General features: G+C 34.8%; 1 protein-coding gene across 5 annotated transcripts in view; it reads right to left on the reverse strand.

Moving 5' to 3' along the window:
- Positions 1-17,785, reverse strand: part of SNTG1 (syntrophin gamma 1) — a 347,402-nt gene that overhangs the window by 35,687 nt on the left and 293,930 nt on the right. For all 5 annotated transcript variants that reach the window (XM_033001088.2, XM_033001087.2, XM_033001090.2 and 2 more), the window contains one exon: positions 13,333-13,404. In XM_033001088.2, coding sequence (XP_032856979.2) covers positions 13,333-13,404 — 72 coding nt within the window. The remainder of the gene's footprint in view (positions 1-13,332; positions 13,405-17,785) is intronic.

Consider the following 17,785-nt stretch of genomic DNA (forward strand, 5'->3'; position numbering starts at 1 on the left):
TTCTGGCTTTACTTTCGACACAACACTACATAATAGATATGAGGTTATAAATATATAATATTTAACGATTGCTCAGATGTAGCTAAATAATAGCCTATGTCTTATGACAAATACTTCTGTCTCTTTATTTTTTTTTTTTCCCCTTCTTTTTTTTTTCTTTCCACTCAGGCTAAAACTAAAATGCCAATTTTACTCACAGCATGTTTTGATCAGCAGTCAAAAAAGAGGTCATAACGTCTACGCTGTTGTTAATGCCATCTATGCTCCACTGCAAGCTCAGCCCTGAAGCTCACAGAGCAGCAGCACTGTGACAAATGTTTAATGTTGTGGATATGTGTAGCAACATAAAACAGACCATCTAGCACCTGACTATACAAACCGCATCAAGAGGAACTGGATGAGTAAAAGCAGTGGCTGATCCTCACTCCTCCAAGGAAGGGAAGCTACTTTCTATAGTATAACAGCACTTCTTGTCTAACAGGAATTAATCAGGGTCTTAAACTCATTACCCTCCCAGAGCTACACCTGACTGAAGAGGTCTGTTGAGCCACAACCAAATAGAGGTATTCAGCATGGAGTCTGACAAAACTCCTATGGGAAAGACATATCTTTCACAGAGAATGTCATAGCTACAACCTCAGAAGAAACTAAATATATTTTAATGGGAGGAAGCTTAGCGCAGTGTGAGACTCCAGAATGCATACCCCTATTTAGCTGGGCACAGCTAAGGTTTAATTCTTTTAAGTTTCATTGTTAGACTCTCGCATTCTTACAAGTTTTTTTCCTATTGAGAAGAATATGCTGGCTACAAAAAAGGTTTGAGTTCTTGTGGAGACTGTGAAAAATTAAATGTTAAAGGTTTTACTGACATTGATCTCTGCTAAAATGCATTTAAAAAATACAAAAAGCTCAGAAAGGTCTTTGAAGTGATTATATCAAAGCTTGTGTATTTTGTTATCAACATTGCGAGCAATAATTGTACTAGATTTTACTAAGCATTACTTCAAACTTAGAGGATGAAAAGTAAAAAAAGAGCTAAATAGGATCGACAATATTAATACATATTTTTGTTATTTATATATGAAAATGAGAACATTCTTTGATTTAGAAAAGATCGAATCAATACTAAGTAGCATTTCCCCTCAGTGGAATATTTTAATAATTTTAGATTATTTCAACTACTACATCATATCGTGACAAACAACACATATAGTGTACCAGTTTATTACTGGAATTTACATTTTGTGAAGTTCTGATCTGAAATTAAAACAAAATTCAACATTTCCACAGAAATAATAATTTTCCACAGAATAATAATTTCATTTTTTGACTAGTTCTAACCTATGTATTTGTGATTTTGATATCAATATCTATGTTTAAATCCATGGTAAGAAAATTTCAAGTCAAATATATTTAAATGTTGTACCTTAGTTTTAAGAAAGTTGCTGACATACATATGAGGTATTCCTTTCCTTCTTAGTGGTATTTCATTCTACTTGTAAAGATAATTTGGGGCAAGGATCCCTTTAGTACTGCTTCTACTACTTTTTTTCTGCAAGATCTTTGTTTAGTTTTTCATTTATTCTCAGGCATTTAAAAAGTGAAATCTGTATTCCAAATTTATAGATCTAACTACGTTTCCCTTTGTACAATGCATAACTGAAGGAAATAATATGCAAGCAGAGCTATAAGATAGCTATCCAAATGTCCTTGTAGAGGTAGCAATTTTTTTTCTTAGAAATCCAACTCAGAATTGCCCAAAAGACTCTGCAAATATACGATAAACTTGTCAGGAGTCTCAAAAACAGGTCTAGATTAAGCAAGAATCCTCATAATTAACTTTTACCAAATGATTATTTCAGCTAAAATACAAAATGTCATTCTACCCATTTAAGAATCTGCTATGACCCTGTATTTTATAATCACTTACTCATCAATAATGGACACGAGCCAATTTCGTGTTGATTTTTTAAGAACTTTCGTACCGTTAATGATTAGTTGTACCATTTGCCCCTGATGTTCCCAATGTGAATTAGTACAGATTCACTGAAGAGGAACAGTCACAAAACTTGTAGCAGTATGTTGATTCCCTACTGGAAGGAAAGTAGTCTTGCTGATGGTTGGGCTGTGAGGAAAGTCCTTGGCTTACACCCAGCTTCAGGGTAATCCAGCATCTCTGCTGACAGGACGGTATGACTCCTGCTTGCCTAATTAATAATGATGTCCCTGTTAAGTGAGAGTAATAAATATGTCTAAGGGAACCAAGCATGGCTCATTAGGCAGGTCCTTTCAAATTAAGGCAAAAGGCTTCTTATCACTAAGTAGTGACATCGCCTTCTCTTCTGCAGTGGTAATCTTTTCTCTCTTGAAAGTCTGCCCTCTCCAGAAGCAGCACTGCTCAGATTTGATTACTTGTGTCTTTTCATTTTATGTATGATGAATGCATCAAATATTCATACTTTGGCTATTATTTAAACATGCTAAAATGCAAGAGTGCCTCAACTTTTACTACAGTCAGTGAGAGTTAAGTTTTTCCATTCTACAAAGTTCTGTGCAATAGAAAGCAAAGAAAGGTCTACCAGTTTCATGCTCATGGCATGATTTTTACCCAGGAGGTGCTCAAGAACTGTCTGGAAGTCGGTTTACCTGCAAAGTTACATGTAATATACAGAGTAATTTGGCAGTGGAACTGTAAATATTAGTGACACTGCCAAGAAGTTTTTGATATGAACAATTCATGTAAGATGTTCAAAGCCACCCTAATCAGACTTGCATTCCTAAACAGACAAAACTGATTTTTGAGATCATTTTATTTCAGCTCTTAAAATGAGGTAAATATTAATGTTTGTGATATTAATTATAATAATTCTTAATAATAAACAGATGAGAAAACAAACAAAACCTGGTTTCTTTGTTGACTAGTCCAGACAGTCCTGCAAAACCAAATCTGTCCTACCATAACCAAGATTCAATCCTCACACATAAATTCTCTGAAGATAAAAAGCATTCTCCCATCAATTCATGAGCACAATAACTCCAAGGAGACTGCTGGCATCACTGCCCTGATTATTTTACTGTTTGTGTCTCTTTTCACTTATCATCTCCATCTACATAAACATACATCCTTCTTTCTAAGGGATTCGAATGATCTACTTCTTTATCTGAAACTTTGGGAACATTTTGCTTGAGCATCACCATTAGTTGCTATGGAGATGGTTCTAAAAGCATTTACAGGCAGCAGTGAACAGATTCACTCCAGAGTGAAAAAAAGATATTACTTCCCCAACATATCCTCATTAATCAAGTAATAAAGAAAAATGACCCACTCAAGCATGCATATGTTGGTATATACCTCATCTTATTTGGGGCCTTCTGAATTTTAATGTTAAAAAAGTAAGAAAAATGTTTAAATTGCATGTGTGTGTGTGCATGTGTGTGTGTCTGTGTATGCATATACATATGCATTTAAATAAACACAGAATGCCAGCTAAACTGAAACTGGACATAATGTTTTTCAATGGCCAAATTTTACGAAAATATTTTTTTCTCAAGGGGAAAAATTAGTTTCAATTAAATTTCCATTAGAAAGATCTGTCTGCTTGAGAGAAGCAGAAATCTTCATTCTCTGTAACATATTAGATACAGCAGAAAGATCGGATTATTTTCCTATTCTGTCTTAATAGGAAAATTAATTTCCTATTCTGCCTGATTAAAAGATGGTGCAGTCTCAAAGACCCTCAACTGAATCAGAACAAGAGTCTGAACACAGGTTTCTCCTGAACCAGTGCCATAATTGTGCCTATTTCTTATTGACCTCCACTCAGAAATGTGTTTATTTTAATGCAATATGAGGAAAATTTTCAAAATTTTCATAAAACAGACCAATGTTTTGGGGAAATAATTTATTCTAGTACTTTCCAGAGAAGCATTGGTGGTTATTTTCTGCTAAAGAGAAATCAAAGGCTAATATAATTACAGAGATTTAAAAAGGTGCTGATCATCTCTTTGGAGAGTTATTAAGGTTTTGTACTTCTCCAAACTTTGAGGCATTATTTGCTAGAAGATGTGTAACACCAGATCCCAAAAAAGTAACATAGTAATAGATAGCAATGCTAAAGAGTGATCATATCTTTTCATTCTGAGCCCCTGTTTACAGCGTTCTCAAATTTAAATAATTGTAGCTGTTTTTTTTTTTTTTTTTTTTCCATTAGTTGCCTGCCTGAGGATAATTTTGATTTTCATGTTATAGTTAAAAAAGTTGAATTGGTTCTGTGAAGTAAATTAAGAAAATAAATTAAACTGGTTTGTCCATGTTAAAAACAATGAAACAAACAGAAAACTGGAACCACCCTCTGAAAATGTTCTTTGGGCTGCTCTGGGACCTCTGTTCTTTGTAATAGCAATGACTGCTTCAGGAATGGGAGGAAACATTTGCTGCCCTTGAAAAAAAAAGAATACAAGTTAAGAACTACTGAACAATTTACACATTCTGGGCATAATTTGGCTGTTGCCATTTTGAAGATTTCATTCTGAACATGCTCCATCCCCATGGTGTACACAAACTTTTTCCAGCTGTTAAGAGTTTTTATGATACTAGCCATGGGAAATGAGAACAGGATATATTATTTCCTCTTCAAGAGGCTATGTACCTCTTAAAGAAGATAAAAAAACCCACCTGACTCAATAACAGAAATGGACAGAGAAATTATGTGGAAGAAAAGTCCTTATAATTTTCACATGGTGAAGTTTTTGTGGTTTTTTTTGTTTTTTTGTTTTTTTTTTTCAACTTTAGTTGCATTTGTTTTAAAGTCAGGAAAAGGTATTTTAAAGGTCTTCCTCACGAAGGACAGAAATATTGGAAGGATAAGAATTAAATCTGACTAAATAAAAGGCTGGGAAATTACCCACTAAATTGATTATTCATTATAATAAAAGCATTACTTACATGACTGCATGTAATTTTTTTCTTCTTTTTTCTTTTTTTTTCAGCAGAATTTCTGACTTATTCAAATAGCTTGTTAAAACATTATGGCAGGCTAAGAATAGATTAGGGTTGCATAATGAAAGGATTTATGTTGGATATCAATATGTCCACAAATTTTTATCAGCAAATGTGTAAATAATATCTTACATATACTGGCTAATAGTGTTCTGAAAAAAAAATCAAAAGTACCTATGGAAAAGAAGATCCTATCACAAAACAACAAGATAAAAAACTGCTAGGAAAATAATATTTCTATTTTCAGAGTTCACTTTTGCTGTTGAGAGTAAGTAATATGTAGACCTCCACTGTGAAGAGAATGAACCAAAGGAAATTTTGAACAGTTGTCCCTGAGAAAGGAAGAATTCATTTCATATAAGGAATGGTACACAGGTCCAGTGTCAAAATAAAGTGCAATCACTGTTGCATGAAAGCCCATAGTTCTAAATTTTTTATGCAATAAAACTGCAACATCTTATGTTAAATTCAATTATTACAATAGTCAGAAAGGAAGACAGGCAAAACCCTCAAATAATTAAAGCATGTGACCAGAAAATTAGATAAAATTGATAAATCAGAGAAAAATTATGTATCAGAACATATTAGTGGATAAAATACTGAACAAATGCATCACTCCAATCTTGAGAAATGCTCTGATCAGACTAAGTCAATGAAAGAAAACCTTCTCAGACTTTGGATAAATGTTGAATATCTGGGATATAAGATGTATACTTGTCTTTCCCAAGTATCCTCATTCAATATTTATATTTCACACCCTATTTCTGTTTTTTTTTTTTTTTTTTTTTCATCATTCCTTTTGCCTTGTGTTAGAAGTTGAATTTGGCTTTGCCTTTCAAGGATGTTGCAACAACACTGTTGGTCTCATAACCAGACAGGCAGCCAAAAGCAGTTTCATAGAAGGAAAAGCTGATACCTTTAACCAACAGTGATGTTGCAGGAGTCATTTAAACATATATTTTCTGTATCTTTTCTTATTTTTCTTTTCCTCTGTGTGTTTATCTCGTTATCACTTCCAGGAAGCAGGATCAGACTCTGAGATTGGCAGCCCCAGCCTAACACAACTGACTTATTTATTCCCCAAAATGTGAAAGATTATACTATCATAATAGTGCATAAAAAAATGTTTTAAAAGTTTTCTTTTTCTTTAAAATTAAAAAGAAACCTCTCAAAAGTTAAAGTGAAACAGAAAAATCCTTACTTAGTAATTTTAAATTTCAAATATTGTTTGACCTTCCTTTTCTGAACCAAATAAAAAATTAACAAGCCTTTATACAGTGGCAGTTGTCGTGCATCTAATAACACTATCTCTTTGCTTTCAAAAAAGACTCTTACATGGTGCTGTACAGTTACAGGAACATCATCTTTAACACTCAGGGCCTATTAAATTTATCCAAGTTACCCCACCATAGATTAGGGATTGTATCACTATGTACATGTTGGAGAGAAATGAACTGACATCATATACAGACTGACAGAAAAGATGGATGATTGGGGCAGAAGTGTGGTCATCTACTGCGTATCTCTACGCAAGGCAGGAGCAGCTACACAACAGCTTATGCTTATAAGGAACCAGTGATGGAAATTCAATGGCCTCGCTAGGAGCTTTCTTTCAGTAATGAACGATACTAGCACCTGAGAAGTTTATCATATAACTGATGCCATGTCAGCAGACATGGAGACCATTTATGACTTTCACTATTTTTCTTATCTTATAAGACAACTGTAAGTCTAGTTAGAGTGGGAACAGATCCTCTTTTCTTTGGAAGCATTAAATACTCTTAAATTTAGAACAGCAGGCAAACCAAAGACTGAAAATTACTTCAACTGTTTAGAACTGTAACACTCAACAGTTTAGCACTTTTTCCAGGAACTGGAACGTGCCTAAACCCTGGCTGAAAATCTAGTTTTCCCTGGATGCAGCATTAACCTATTCATAAAAAGATCCATTACTTATGTCTCCTAATCAGTTTTGAGTATGTGTGAAGAACTTTAGTGGAATCACATCAGGATGCAAGTCTCAGCTTGAGCAACCTATATTAATAATAGACTTCAAAATACCTTCTGTACCTTTACTTTATATGTTTATGTGTCTATTGGCATTAATTTTAAAATTTATCTGAATATATAAACATTTTCGGTAGTTTGCCATGCTTTTTATACCATCCTTTTCCCATACTTGGCTTACTGGAAATGGAGAACAAAATTACAGGAAATTTAAGTGGGAAAATTAACATAACTGCATTTGAGGATTTTACACACACAGCTAAATAAGGAAGGAAACACAAGTCTTCTGAGGCACCAAGTTTGTCCTGATTAATATAGTAAGAAAATTACAGCTGCACTGATGTGAATTATATCAGCTATAAACATCAGTGATTCACCATCCTGACATATTGCTGGCATAAACTGCCTTTCATGATTATCCTCATATTAAATTTCAGAGCTGATCTGACACCTGAATATGTTTTCTGTTTTATGCTGAATAAAGTGTGCTTTTTTTTTTTTACTGCAAATCTCCAAATCTTTCTGAATGACACATTGAAGATAGAAGGCAGGTGACTGAACTATAGAAAGCCTTTTCTCACAATTAAAAGCAGATGCTTGGACGAAGCTGAAGAACATTAGTAACTCAAGAAAACAAGGCAAACTTGCTCGCGGAGAAGTGCAATCTTTTATATTATTCTTCATAAATTATCTGAAAAATTTAACAAACTTTTTTCTACCCTCCTATGGAAAAATTGCTTAACTAAGTTATTTATCAAATTATTAAAGCTTTTTAAATCTTGTTAAAATACACACACTTACACATTCACACACATTCAAAATAAACATTTTAAAACTGCATATCAAAAATATAAGAGGTACCAAAAAGACATATACAGTTCAACCAGCTCTGAAATAGTGAACAGGACATGGCCATCTGCCCATTTCTGAAGCTAGTTATATAAGTACATGCTTTTCTGGAGTATTGAGGATTTGATCAATACTAACATTAGAATTAGTTGGCTGTTAATGTGTCTTTACCCCTCAAAACAGAGGATAGGGTGAAACAAACTTCTTCCAGAAAAAATGAGAAATATTTATTCCTAGCAAATTCTACCACCAGTTCTGTTAAAAATGACTCATAGATACTTTTTAATGTCAGAAGTGGTATTATTAGATCATCCTGCCTGACAAATTGCTTAACATGGATCACAAATTTTCATCCACATGCTAGAGTCACTGTCCCACTAGCAAGCAAGTGGTTTAAAAGCTCTCAACTTTTCTTACTGGTACCTTCCACTGATTAATCATCAGAACTTTTACAGATTCTAACTTCTTGCCTATTTGAACTTACCTGACTTTGATTTCTACTCACTCTTTCTTTTAACCTGTTTCTTTTTAAGGTTAAAATGTTCTTTAGTGCCTTTCATTTTCTCTCTGTTAAGGTACTTCCACACCATAATCAACAGATCTATTGAATTTTTAATAAGTTACTTCATATGCTTATCAATTTTTATATTTATCCCCCCAGGTCTTAATCTATTTCCATCTCCATAAATGTTCCATTTACATCAAACATAGCCCAATGTTGTTTGCCATTATTTCACAATGAATAATTTAATCCAATACAATTAAAATGTGATTTTTGTACTCAGCCTGCTTTACCTACTTTGCATGTCACAAATTATTATTTCAACCCCAAAATCTTGATAATGAAGAGCTTTATACTTAAGAGATACATATTTTTACATGTGTTTTGAAAACTTTCTGCAAAACCTTTTTGTATAATCCAGTATTGTTTTGGAAGTGTATGAATGTGATTGTCAGGGTTTGGGGGCTTCTTTGACTTTTTTACTATCTAAAATTGTAAATACTGAAATAGGGGATCAGTGTTCCTTCGCTGAATTTATGTCAATAAAACTGTTTTTCACACAGTCAAAAGAGAGCTTTTTAAAATCCACTTTTATGTTTCAAATTTTAATGGTTTTCCTGATTATTTAGAAGATCCTGATCACATTAATAGTGACTTGCTTCAGGCAAGTCTCCTCCTCTTTCTTTTCCTGGTAATCTGATGGCGGGGGCGGGGAAAAACAAAAACAAAAAAGAATACAATAACAATAAAATAGTGATTTACTAGAGGACTATTATAAGTATGAATCTGCTAGTTATAAATCACATAATCTCTGACATCTCTGATTAAGGTGCAGAAGATCCTACCTTTTAGGTGGTTGAGGCTGAAAGAACTGTAAAAATTGAAAATAGCATCCCAGTTTCCTATATCATTCATGAGAGGAGTCAGGGCCTTTGGAATGGATGCTAAAGGAGAAAGCACACTCCATACATGCAGCCAACTATGAAGAAAACATTGGTCACGGTGGCAGCTGAGTTCTGAGTTTTATTTAACATGTTTGGTCTATATTCCCTTCCTGATGATTAAAACGGTGAAATCCTCTGCTGGGTGTAGACATTAAAATTTATTTAGTGTTTTAATATTTATACTGTCACCAAAAGTGGTAACATTCTCTCATACTGAAACTGTGAATTATTAATGTGTATTTAGTAGGATCTGGCAGTTCGTGCTTCTGTCATGAAGAGAATCTTAGAGAAATATCTCTGAGGAAAATTGTAATCCTACTTAAAAAGACAAATTTAAGGTAATAAGTCTCTCTAATCAAAACTGTTCTTGTGAAGTTCATCAGAATTTTAGTCTGAATTAAGGAGTGGAAGAAGGAGAAAAAATGCTTTCAGACAGATTTAGTAACGTCTTGTCCTTGTGGCACAAGGGACAGTTACTGAAGCTGCCAGTATACAGCAGCAGCAAACAACAGCAAGCTTAGGTGAAAGTTGCATCCTAGTTTCTAATAAGTCTAACTATGGAAAAAGTTTTTGAAAGATCTCACTCCAGTCTAAGAAAGCCATGTAATGCAGATACATTTTGATTAGTAAGTGTTGTGATAACATTAGTAATTCACTTTGACAAAGAAGACATGACCCAAGACCCATGTTTTTTCTGGCTCTACAGAGGTTTTGTGGCAGCCCTGACCAACACGCTCAGTCCTGCATGCAGATGATAAATCTTCTGTGCCTTCTCAGGACACCCAACAGCCTGATCAGCATAGCAGGAAATGTGCTTTGGAAACATTAATTCTAAAGCACTACGTCTCACTCCTGGACAAATTCGTATGAAGGTTAGCACAGGCCACTTGCAAGCCCTTCTACTTTAAAGTGAATATTAGCCACAGAAGCTATATCTATACTAACAAATTAAACATGTATGGGACTGTTTGTTGACACTACAGCCAGATTGCAAGGAGCAGAACACATTCATTCTATGAAACTCTTTATCCCCCTAAAAGAGGGTGCTCACATGCAACAGCTCATTACAAATGCTCCTTTGTCCATGGTAACTCTCAAGCTATGTGAAGAACTGTTTGGGAGAGTGCTACACTGTCCATTTGGCTCAAAATCCATAGTAGTGATCATTCTAAAATAAATTAAGAATATAAATTATGGTGTTCCACCATCTGGCAATGCTCTGTGATATTTACTCCTAGTGAAGCGTGGACTGCAAATTTGAGTTTAGCCAAGAATATGGAACCAAACCCACTTAAGAAAAACTGAGTGATGATATTGTCCTGCAAACAGGCATTACTATCTTCCTGGATTTATCTCTGCCCAATGACATATGATTGTCTCTTCTGAAGCAGAAACACAAAATAATTCTATCTTCTCAATTTTCCTGAAAAGAATGACATGAACTCAGACTCTGCCATGGAAAACAGGAAGCGCAGGAGAGGGAACCCTCTGTGGTAGAAGAGCCCAGGCTTCTTTTCCTCATTTTTTTCATTAGATTTCCTGAGATATGGTGCTATCTATCAATCTCTGAGAATATAATCGCTTCAAACCCTGTTAGCTTGCCCTTTTGCCATTCAATGCATTCTCCAAGGAAAACAAACTTGCAATGAAAGTAGCATGTGAAGTACTATAAAAGAGAAGAAGTTTGAAGGTGATCACAGAGCACCAGAGTAGCTTTTTTTTTAAAGTTGCCTCTGCGTCAGTAATATCCATGGGGTTTGTACAAACGTGTCTAGAAACACACACTGCTAAAATGGAGACATTTATGATGCCAGCATAAAAGCTGAACAAAACCTTAAGTCTCCACAGATGTTCAGTGTAGTAGTAGTAATGGGAATCTGGTTTTCTTGGTTTTACTTGCTTTTATATTAAGTGGAACCATGGTTAAGTTCTATAGTACCTGCTGTAGAAAAACTAGAATGATGAAGACTAATACTCCAATGTCAGAAACTGTAATTTCATTGTAATGATTTTTTTACTTCCATTTTTTATTATTTACAGGTTTTAGTTGGCTAAAGAACCTACTTGAAACATTTCAACACTTTATAAGCATGACCATGTTTACAGACAATAAATGAATAACTGAATATGAATAACATGATAAACACATAAATTATATTCCTATATCACTTAAACTGGAATTGTCTCTCTACTGGGACATCCTCTGTTAATACAGATTGAGAATGGAGGATCTATAAGTCTTTCAAGACAGTTTGGAGAGCTGGATTATAAGAAAAAAAAAAAAGTATCTATGTAGTATTTTCTGTGCTTTTACACAACAGTGTCAGGAAGGCATTATTTTAGGTTTTACTGCTTTGTGTACTGATTCCTTATCTGTAACTACTGCTGTGTGGCTGAGAAGAGAAATATGGTTAAAGATGAGTGAATGAGAAGAATATCAGCAAAGTAAAATGGTAGAAGAAATTAAAAGAAAAGGACCTTAAAATTACAGAAAACTATATGGCATAAACCCTGTAATTTTCTATTCAAACAGTATAATAAAAACTTTGGATAAGTCACAAGGAAGAGTTGTCCTGGCTCTAACAGGCTTACTTCTCAGAAAAGAACTACCTTGGTGCTTGCTGTTTTTCAGGCTCAAGGCCTGAAGTAATATGAAGTTACAAGAAAAAGAAAAAAAAAAAGAATAATTTTGCATGTCACAAGTGAGATTTTTCATCTCTTTCAAAGCCTGACTGTGATCTAAGAGCATTATTTGTATTATACCATCAGTGCCATGTCTTCACAGAGTGACTAATTTTTCCCGTTATTTTTCTCCATACATAACCACTACTAAAGAGTCCATGTTTGCACACACTTGGTAGTTAAAGGACATACCACAGGAGTGGGACATGTTGCATTTGGGATGTTCTACTCCTTGATGAAGACTTCAGACATTGCAGCCAATGTTGCAGTAAAAGAACTACTTTTGCTTTTCTGTTCTAGATTGTTAGCAGAGAGGGGGTTTTTTTAGACTATAAATTTGATTTCTTATTTTTGAAGTCTCTGATGTAAAAAGTTTCTGAATTTTATTGAGCTGTTCCATCTGTAATCTGCCTCCCTAAGCAAAGTATAGTGCACCTGTGACATACAAATCTAAGAAATACACTATGTATGTCAGTACAACGTTTTCCCAATGGGAAACACTTTTTAAAAATATGGTTTTTAATACTTCTTTTTGATACTAGTCTACCTCTGCCTAGATGAAACTTCAGAAAAGACCAAATTATCTTTTACATAATTTTGACCCCAAAAATCCCCAAACCAACAGGACATCACTTCAGATGAATGTAAAAAGACAAATTTTTTTAATCTCTTTTCCCTCTCCTTTTCCTTTCTTCATGTTTTAGATTGAGAAATGCTAGGTATCTGGAAAACTGCTTTTCACTGTTTTTAAAACAGCGAGACCACATATATTAATTCTGAATGAATTCAGAATTAAAAATTTAATGCAGTGTACAATAAAGACCTTATTCAATTTGCTACTCATAGCTTTAACTTTCTAAACATATTTCAGTACCTTTTCCCATTTATTACAGTTAAGACAAACTGAAGAAATTTGGAAAAAGTTAAACAAAAGTTTTCAGAATGGTATTGCGTATTTTAAGGACTAATCTCAATGATATCTTACATTTCAGCCACTGTTAGTTACATCAACATATTTGAAAGCAACAAAATTGATCACTATTCCCTTATCTCTTCAGTTATAAAAAGGGATGTTTTACTGGTTAAATGTGATATTAAAGTAAAGCTATAAATCCTATATAGCATTATGGAGAAATAAAATAGTTTCCTAGCCAAAATCAGTTTACTTCCAATTTTGCCATGCCTTCTAGTTTAGCTCTGTCACTATTGACACCAGGACTTCTAATATTGACTTCAAAGGGAAAAAGTATGATGCCTTTCTGCAAGAGGGTCACATGCAGTTTCTAGTTGCAGTGTTATGCTCTAGTGTCTGACAAGGTGATAATTTATTTTATACTTTCTCATCATACCTTGAAAATTTTGCACATTATCTCATAAACTGAAAATGTTTTCTCAGCTCGTGTCCAATCCCAGGTTGTGACCTTGGAAAAAAACAAACAAACAAAACAAACAGGAAAATAAAGTTATTTTTGTTTATTTTAATAACTCAGTTTATTAAAAAAATAAAAATCTATCCCTAAACCAAGCACTGCCTTAGAGCAATAACAGCAGGGACCAGACTGTTCCATCCAGGCAGCGCTTAGGAGATGTCCTGCCAGTCTCCTTGTGTTTACAACAGAGTGCCTTCGCATGCAGGCTGCTCCACGCTGAATGATGAGCTTTCCCCCGGGAACTTCTGGGGGTTGCACTGACATCCGGAGACGATGTAGCTCTCGAATTCCTCTCACAGAGCTTTGACTATAAGAAGGCATGTTTCCTACCACTTCCCTCCTTGCAACTGCATGACACAATTTGCTCCCAGTCGCCTACACTGTTTGCAAATCCACAAAACCAACGTCTCCGACCTTGTAATGTCCCAGACACTTACCCCACATGCCTTGAAATACAGGGGGAAAAAACTACAAGAAACAACAGAGGCACATACAGATTTTCTTTCTTCTTACCAAGATTAATCTGCTCCTAAATTCTAACAAAGATTTGAATAATAGTCTATTTCTTCTCTTTGTCTTAGCATTTGACAACCGGTTTTAACAGTATTAATTATAAGCATCTATTTCACACAAAAAAATGCATAGATAAGAGAGTTCAATAAAATCATGCAAGGGTAAGGGTTAAGGCTTAAATAAGACTGAAAGAGATAGATGAATATATTGGTAAGGGAAGAGTCAAGGCAATATCAGACCAATCTATAAATAACTTTCCAAGAAAACTGTGAGAAGGAAAGAGGAGAAGTATTCACAGTCTGAAAAGACAGAAGAATACACAAAATAGAATGAAAATTGAGGCTGTATATGAAAACAAAAATAATCTTAATGGTAAAATGTTTTGAACAGTGTCCCAGACCCAAAGGAAGATAGCTGTATCTTTACAATTGTTAGAGAAGATGAAGAGGTTGATGAAAACAGAAATTTTGTTTTCAAGATTCAAGAACATAAAGTTATTTGAAAAATATATCATAAAATTGTATTTGCAGCATATGAAGAAAATATTATAGGAGACCCATTTATCTTTTATCTAAAGAGAAAACAATCATTAATAAACACAAAATGTCTGAGAAGCATCTATGGGTATGGATGCCTTGGTAGACGCCTTTCTTGATCAAAATTAATTTGGTGTTGTATGAGAAAATTCTATCCCTAACTAATTTTTAGTTACAAGCACTACTGTAATTGAAAATCCTTTGAGGAAATCACAGTCAGGAATCAAAACTTCAAAAACAGTATCACAGTTCATCTTCTATTAGAAATTTATTTATATTCAGTCACCCTCAAACTCAGTTTTCACTATCTTATTGAAGTATAGGTAGTAAATCAGATTTCTAAGGAAAGGAATGACTAAATACTGAGACAACAAATTGTTTGATAAGGAATGAGGAAGAGAAAAATATTGGAAATATACAATCTTTATGTCTGAGTTTTAAGAAGCTATTCAGAGATGTGATGAACAACATGTAAAATGTTTTTGTCAGGGAAAAACTAATGGGAAAAAAAAAAAAACAAAAAAAAACAACAAACAATAAAACTGCTCTTTCTACTGCAGACAAAAAATTAACTTTCTTACCATGAACAGAGAAATGAGGGGAGAAATCTTGCTACAGGTCCACTGAGCCCAAAACACCAGCCACACAAGCTGGTCATATTGCCCCATGAGGAAAAGTAGTTACTATTGCTGCTGAAGCACAAAGACGTTTGGAGCTGTGTTTAAAAACTTAGTTTAGGCTCCATGCTTTGTTAAAAAATATCAGAGCTCCGCCTTCTCCCCTAGTTTTATGCTTTTGTTTGTATTTATGAAGAGACTTCTTTTCAGTTCAAAACAAAACTCTTTCTATATTAAGATATGTGCAAAGCAAAAGCAAATGTAGAATTAAGACACGCATAGAAATTGCTTGCCCTGTTCACTTTTAATATTTCAACTTAAAAGCTTGAATAGCAAGAGAAAAGGTGTCAGCAGATCTTTCTCAGTTAAAGTCCATTCTCTCTGAGACTTCCAACTACGAGCTGTAAGAGAGGGAACCTCACCAGACTTGCCATACTTAATAATTCTAAAGGAGAAAATGTGCCAGGAAATAACAGAAAAAGAAAAAAAAATGTTTAAAGCTTTCAAAATGCAAATAAAATACATTAGAGTTGCTCATTTATCTGAGCATGGAAAGTAAAAGTGCTATTGATCAAACATACAAAAGAAAGAGGCAGAGGGAGGCTGCTGACATACACTGTTTAAACACATGCTTCCCTGATGTGTTAGATTGTGGAAAAGACCAGGGAAATACTTCCATTTGATTTTCTGGTTAAGAAGTTGGCAGCACATCACTGTTCAGAAAACAACTTAATCCAGGGAGTTTACACTGTAAATGTAATTAAAACTGGTTTTCTTCTTATAACTACACTTTGCACATCTCATAAGTAGAAGCTCTGAAATTGCAGCATTGAACGTTTGTTCTTAGTCTTTCATAACCCCTGGAATAGATGAATGCATATACCTGCAGAATAGCAAAATAACTGGATGTGTAAAAGTTTGAATATAGAAAATAGGATTTTAGAAGTCCTTTTAAAAGCTCTACTGCCGCCCTTGATAAAAAGATAATTTTGTTGGGTATATAGGTGTGCAGTTATTACACACATTACATGGTTTTAATGTAGCTCTATAGGAACGCTTCCTCTGTTTGTCCTTTAAGAAGCATGTTTGTCTTTCTGCTTCCCTCCTACTCCATGGAGAGAAAATATTTTTCTCCCTGTTTGATCTATCTTTCTATTTTAGAATAAGAAACAGAATCTGGCAAGACAAAATCATGTTATGCTTGCAGCTCAGCTGAAACGAGACCTAAAAAGACTTCAAGGATCAGTTGCTTGTCTCGTACGGCAGCAGCTTGCCAAAACTGCCCTAACTCACATCACTGTGTTTCACAGCCCTATTACAAACATGTTCCTCCCACACCCATTAATCTTCACCCATTACCCATTTACCCACCAGTAGCATATTACTCCTGCAAACATATGATTGAATCCTCAGTGAAGAGGTTTGTAGTTCCTTTCATAGTGCTTACAAAAGCACAATCTTCCTCTTCCACAACGAACGGGAGCTCTTAACATTGTTTCTGCTTCTATCTAGTGTCTAGAATGGAAGTGGCTTTACTTGACAAGCAGCAAATGCTCAGGTGGGTCTGTCAAAGCCAGGAAAGCTGCTCTTGAATTAAGGTGCTTGACAGCATAATCTGACATTTTAATCCGATCCTGAAAAATATCCACCAACAAAAGTCAAACTTCCATTACTACCCATGAGAGAGCCAAACTCCCATACCAGTGAACTAGCATACCAACATTGAACACACAGAGTTTTCAGTTCACACTTACTTTCATTCTTCATGTCTTTCACATGCTCTTAAACACTTTGCTAAACAAACGTGAATAGTGACTGATGCACAGATTTGCAAGCTGGCTTTGAACTACCTCAGGAACAGGCTGTCTGGAGAGCATACCCCATCCCTGGAAACATTTAAACTCAGGTTGGATGGGGCTCTGAGCAACCTGATTTAGTTGAAGACGTCCCTCCTCATTGCAGGGGGGTTGGACTTGATGACATTTAAAAGTCCCTTCCAACCCAAACCTTTCCATCATTCTATGATTCAGGTAGGAAGGCGCTAAAGTCTGGATCTGGCAACACAGGGTTTAGCAGCAGTCAGGAAGGTCACTCACTAAACAGAACAATTGGATCCACAAAACCCTCCCTGATGCCAGTATGGAACTGCTAGTGGCTCCTCAGCTACTGGCTTAAAAGTTAGCTAGAGGATATCTCTGTTTATTGTAGTTTAAATGTACCATAAAACCATGAAAGGAAATTGCTGAGTATGAGACAACAGCTAAAATTTTGCTCAATGTTGCCAGACAGATTCCAATTAATATATTTAAACTAAACAGTTCAATTTGCTTCCCTACGTTCCTTCTGGTGGTCCCAAACTGCATAAAAGTTACATTCCGGATGAAATCTAAATACAGAACTATTGCCAGTTTCACAGCATGTAAAAAGCCTTGATATTTCCCCAAATGTCAGCAGTTTGACTAGAATGATAGTTGAGTTTAAATCTAACCATCTTGCTTCGGGCTTGTTCTGTCTTCTAAAGGAAAATAAAAAGCCCCCTTTTAGCAAAAGTAGATTTCTCTTGTATTTTTGTAAGTGCTCAGGTAAGTGGGGGAAAATAAATTCTTGTTACATGCCCAACCATCTGATGAACAGCTATTTTCTATAACTTCTATACAAAATACTCTGGAACTTTTCAGTGCTGTAAATTGCAATCCTGTTAGCCCA

This window comes from Tyto alba, unplaced genomic scaffold (assembly GCF_018691265.1).
Source record: "Tyto alba isolate M040663 unplaced genomic scaffold, T.alba_DEE_v4.0 Super-Scaffold_27, whole genome shotgun sequence".
Taxonomy (NCBI): Eukaryota; Metazoa; Chordata; class Aves; order Strigiformes; family Tytonidae; genus Tyto; species Tyto alba.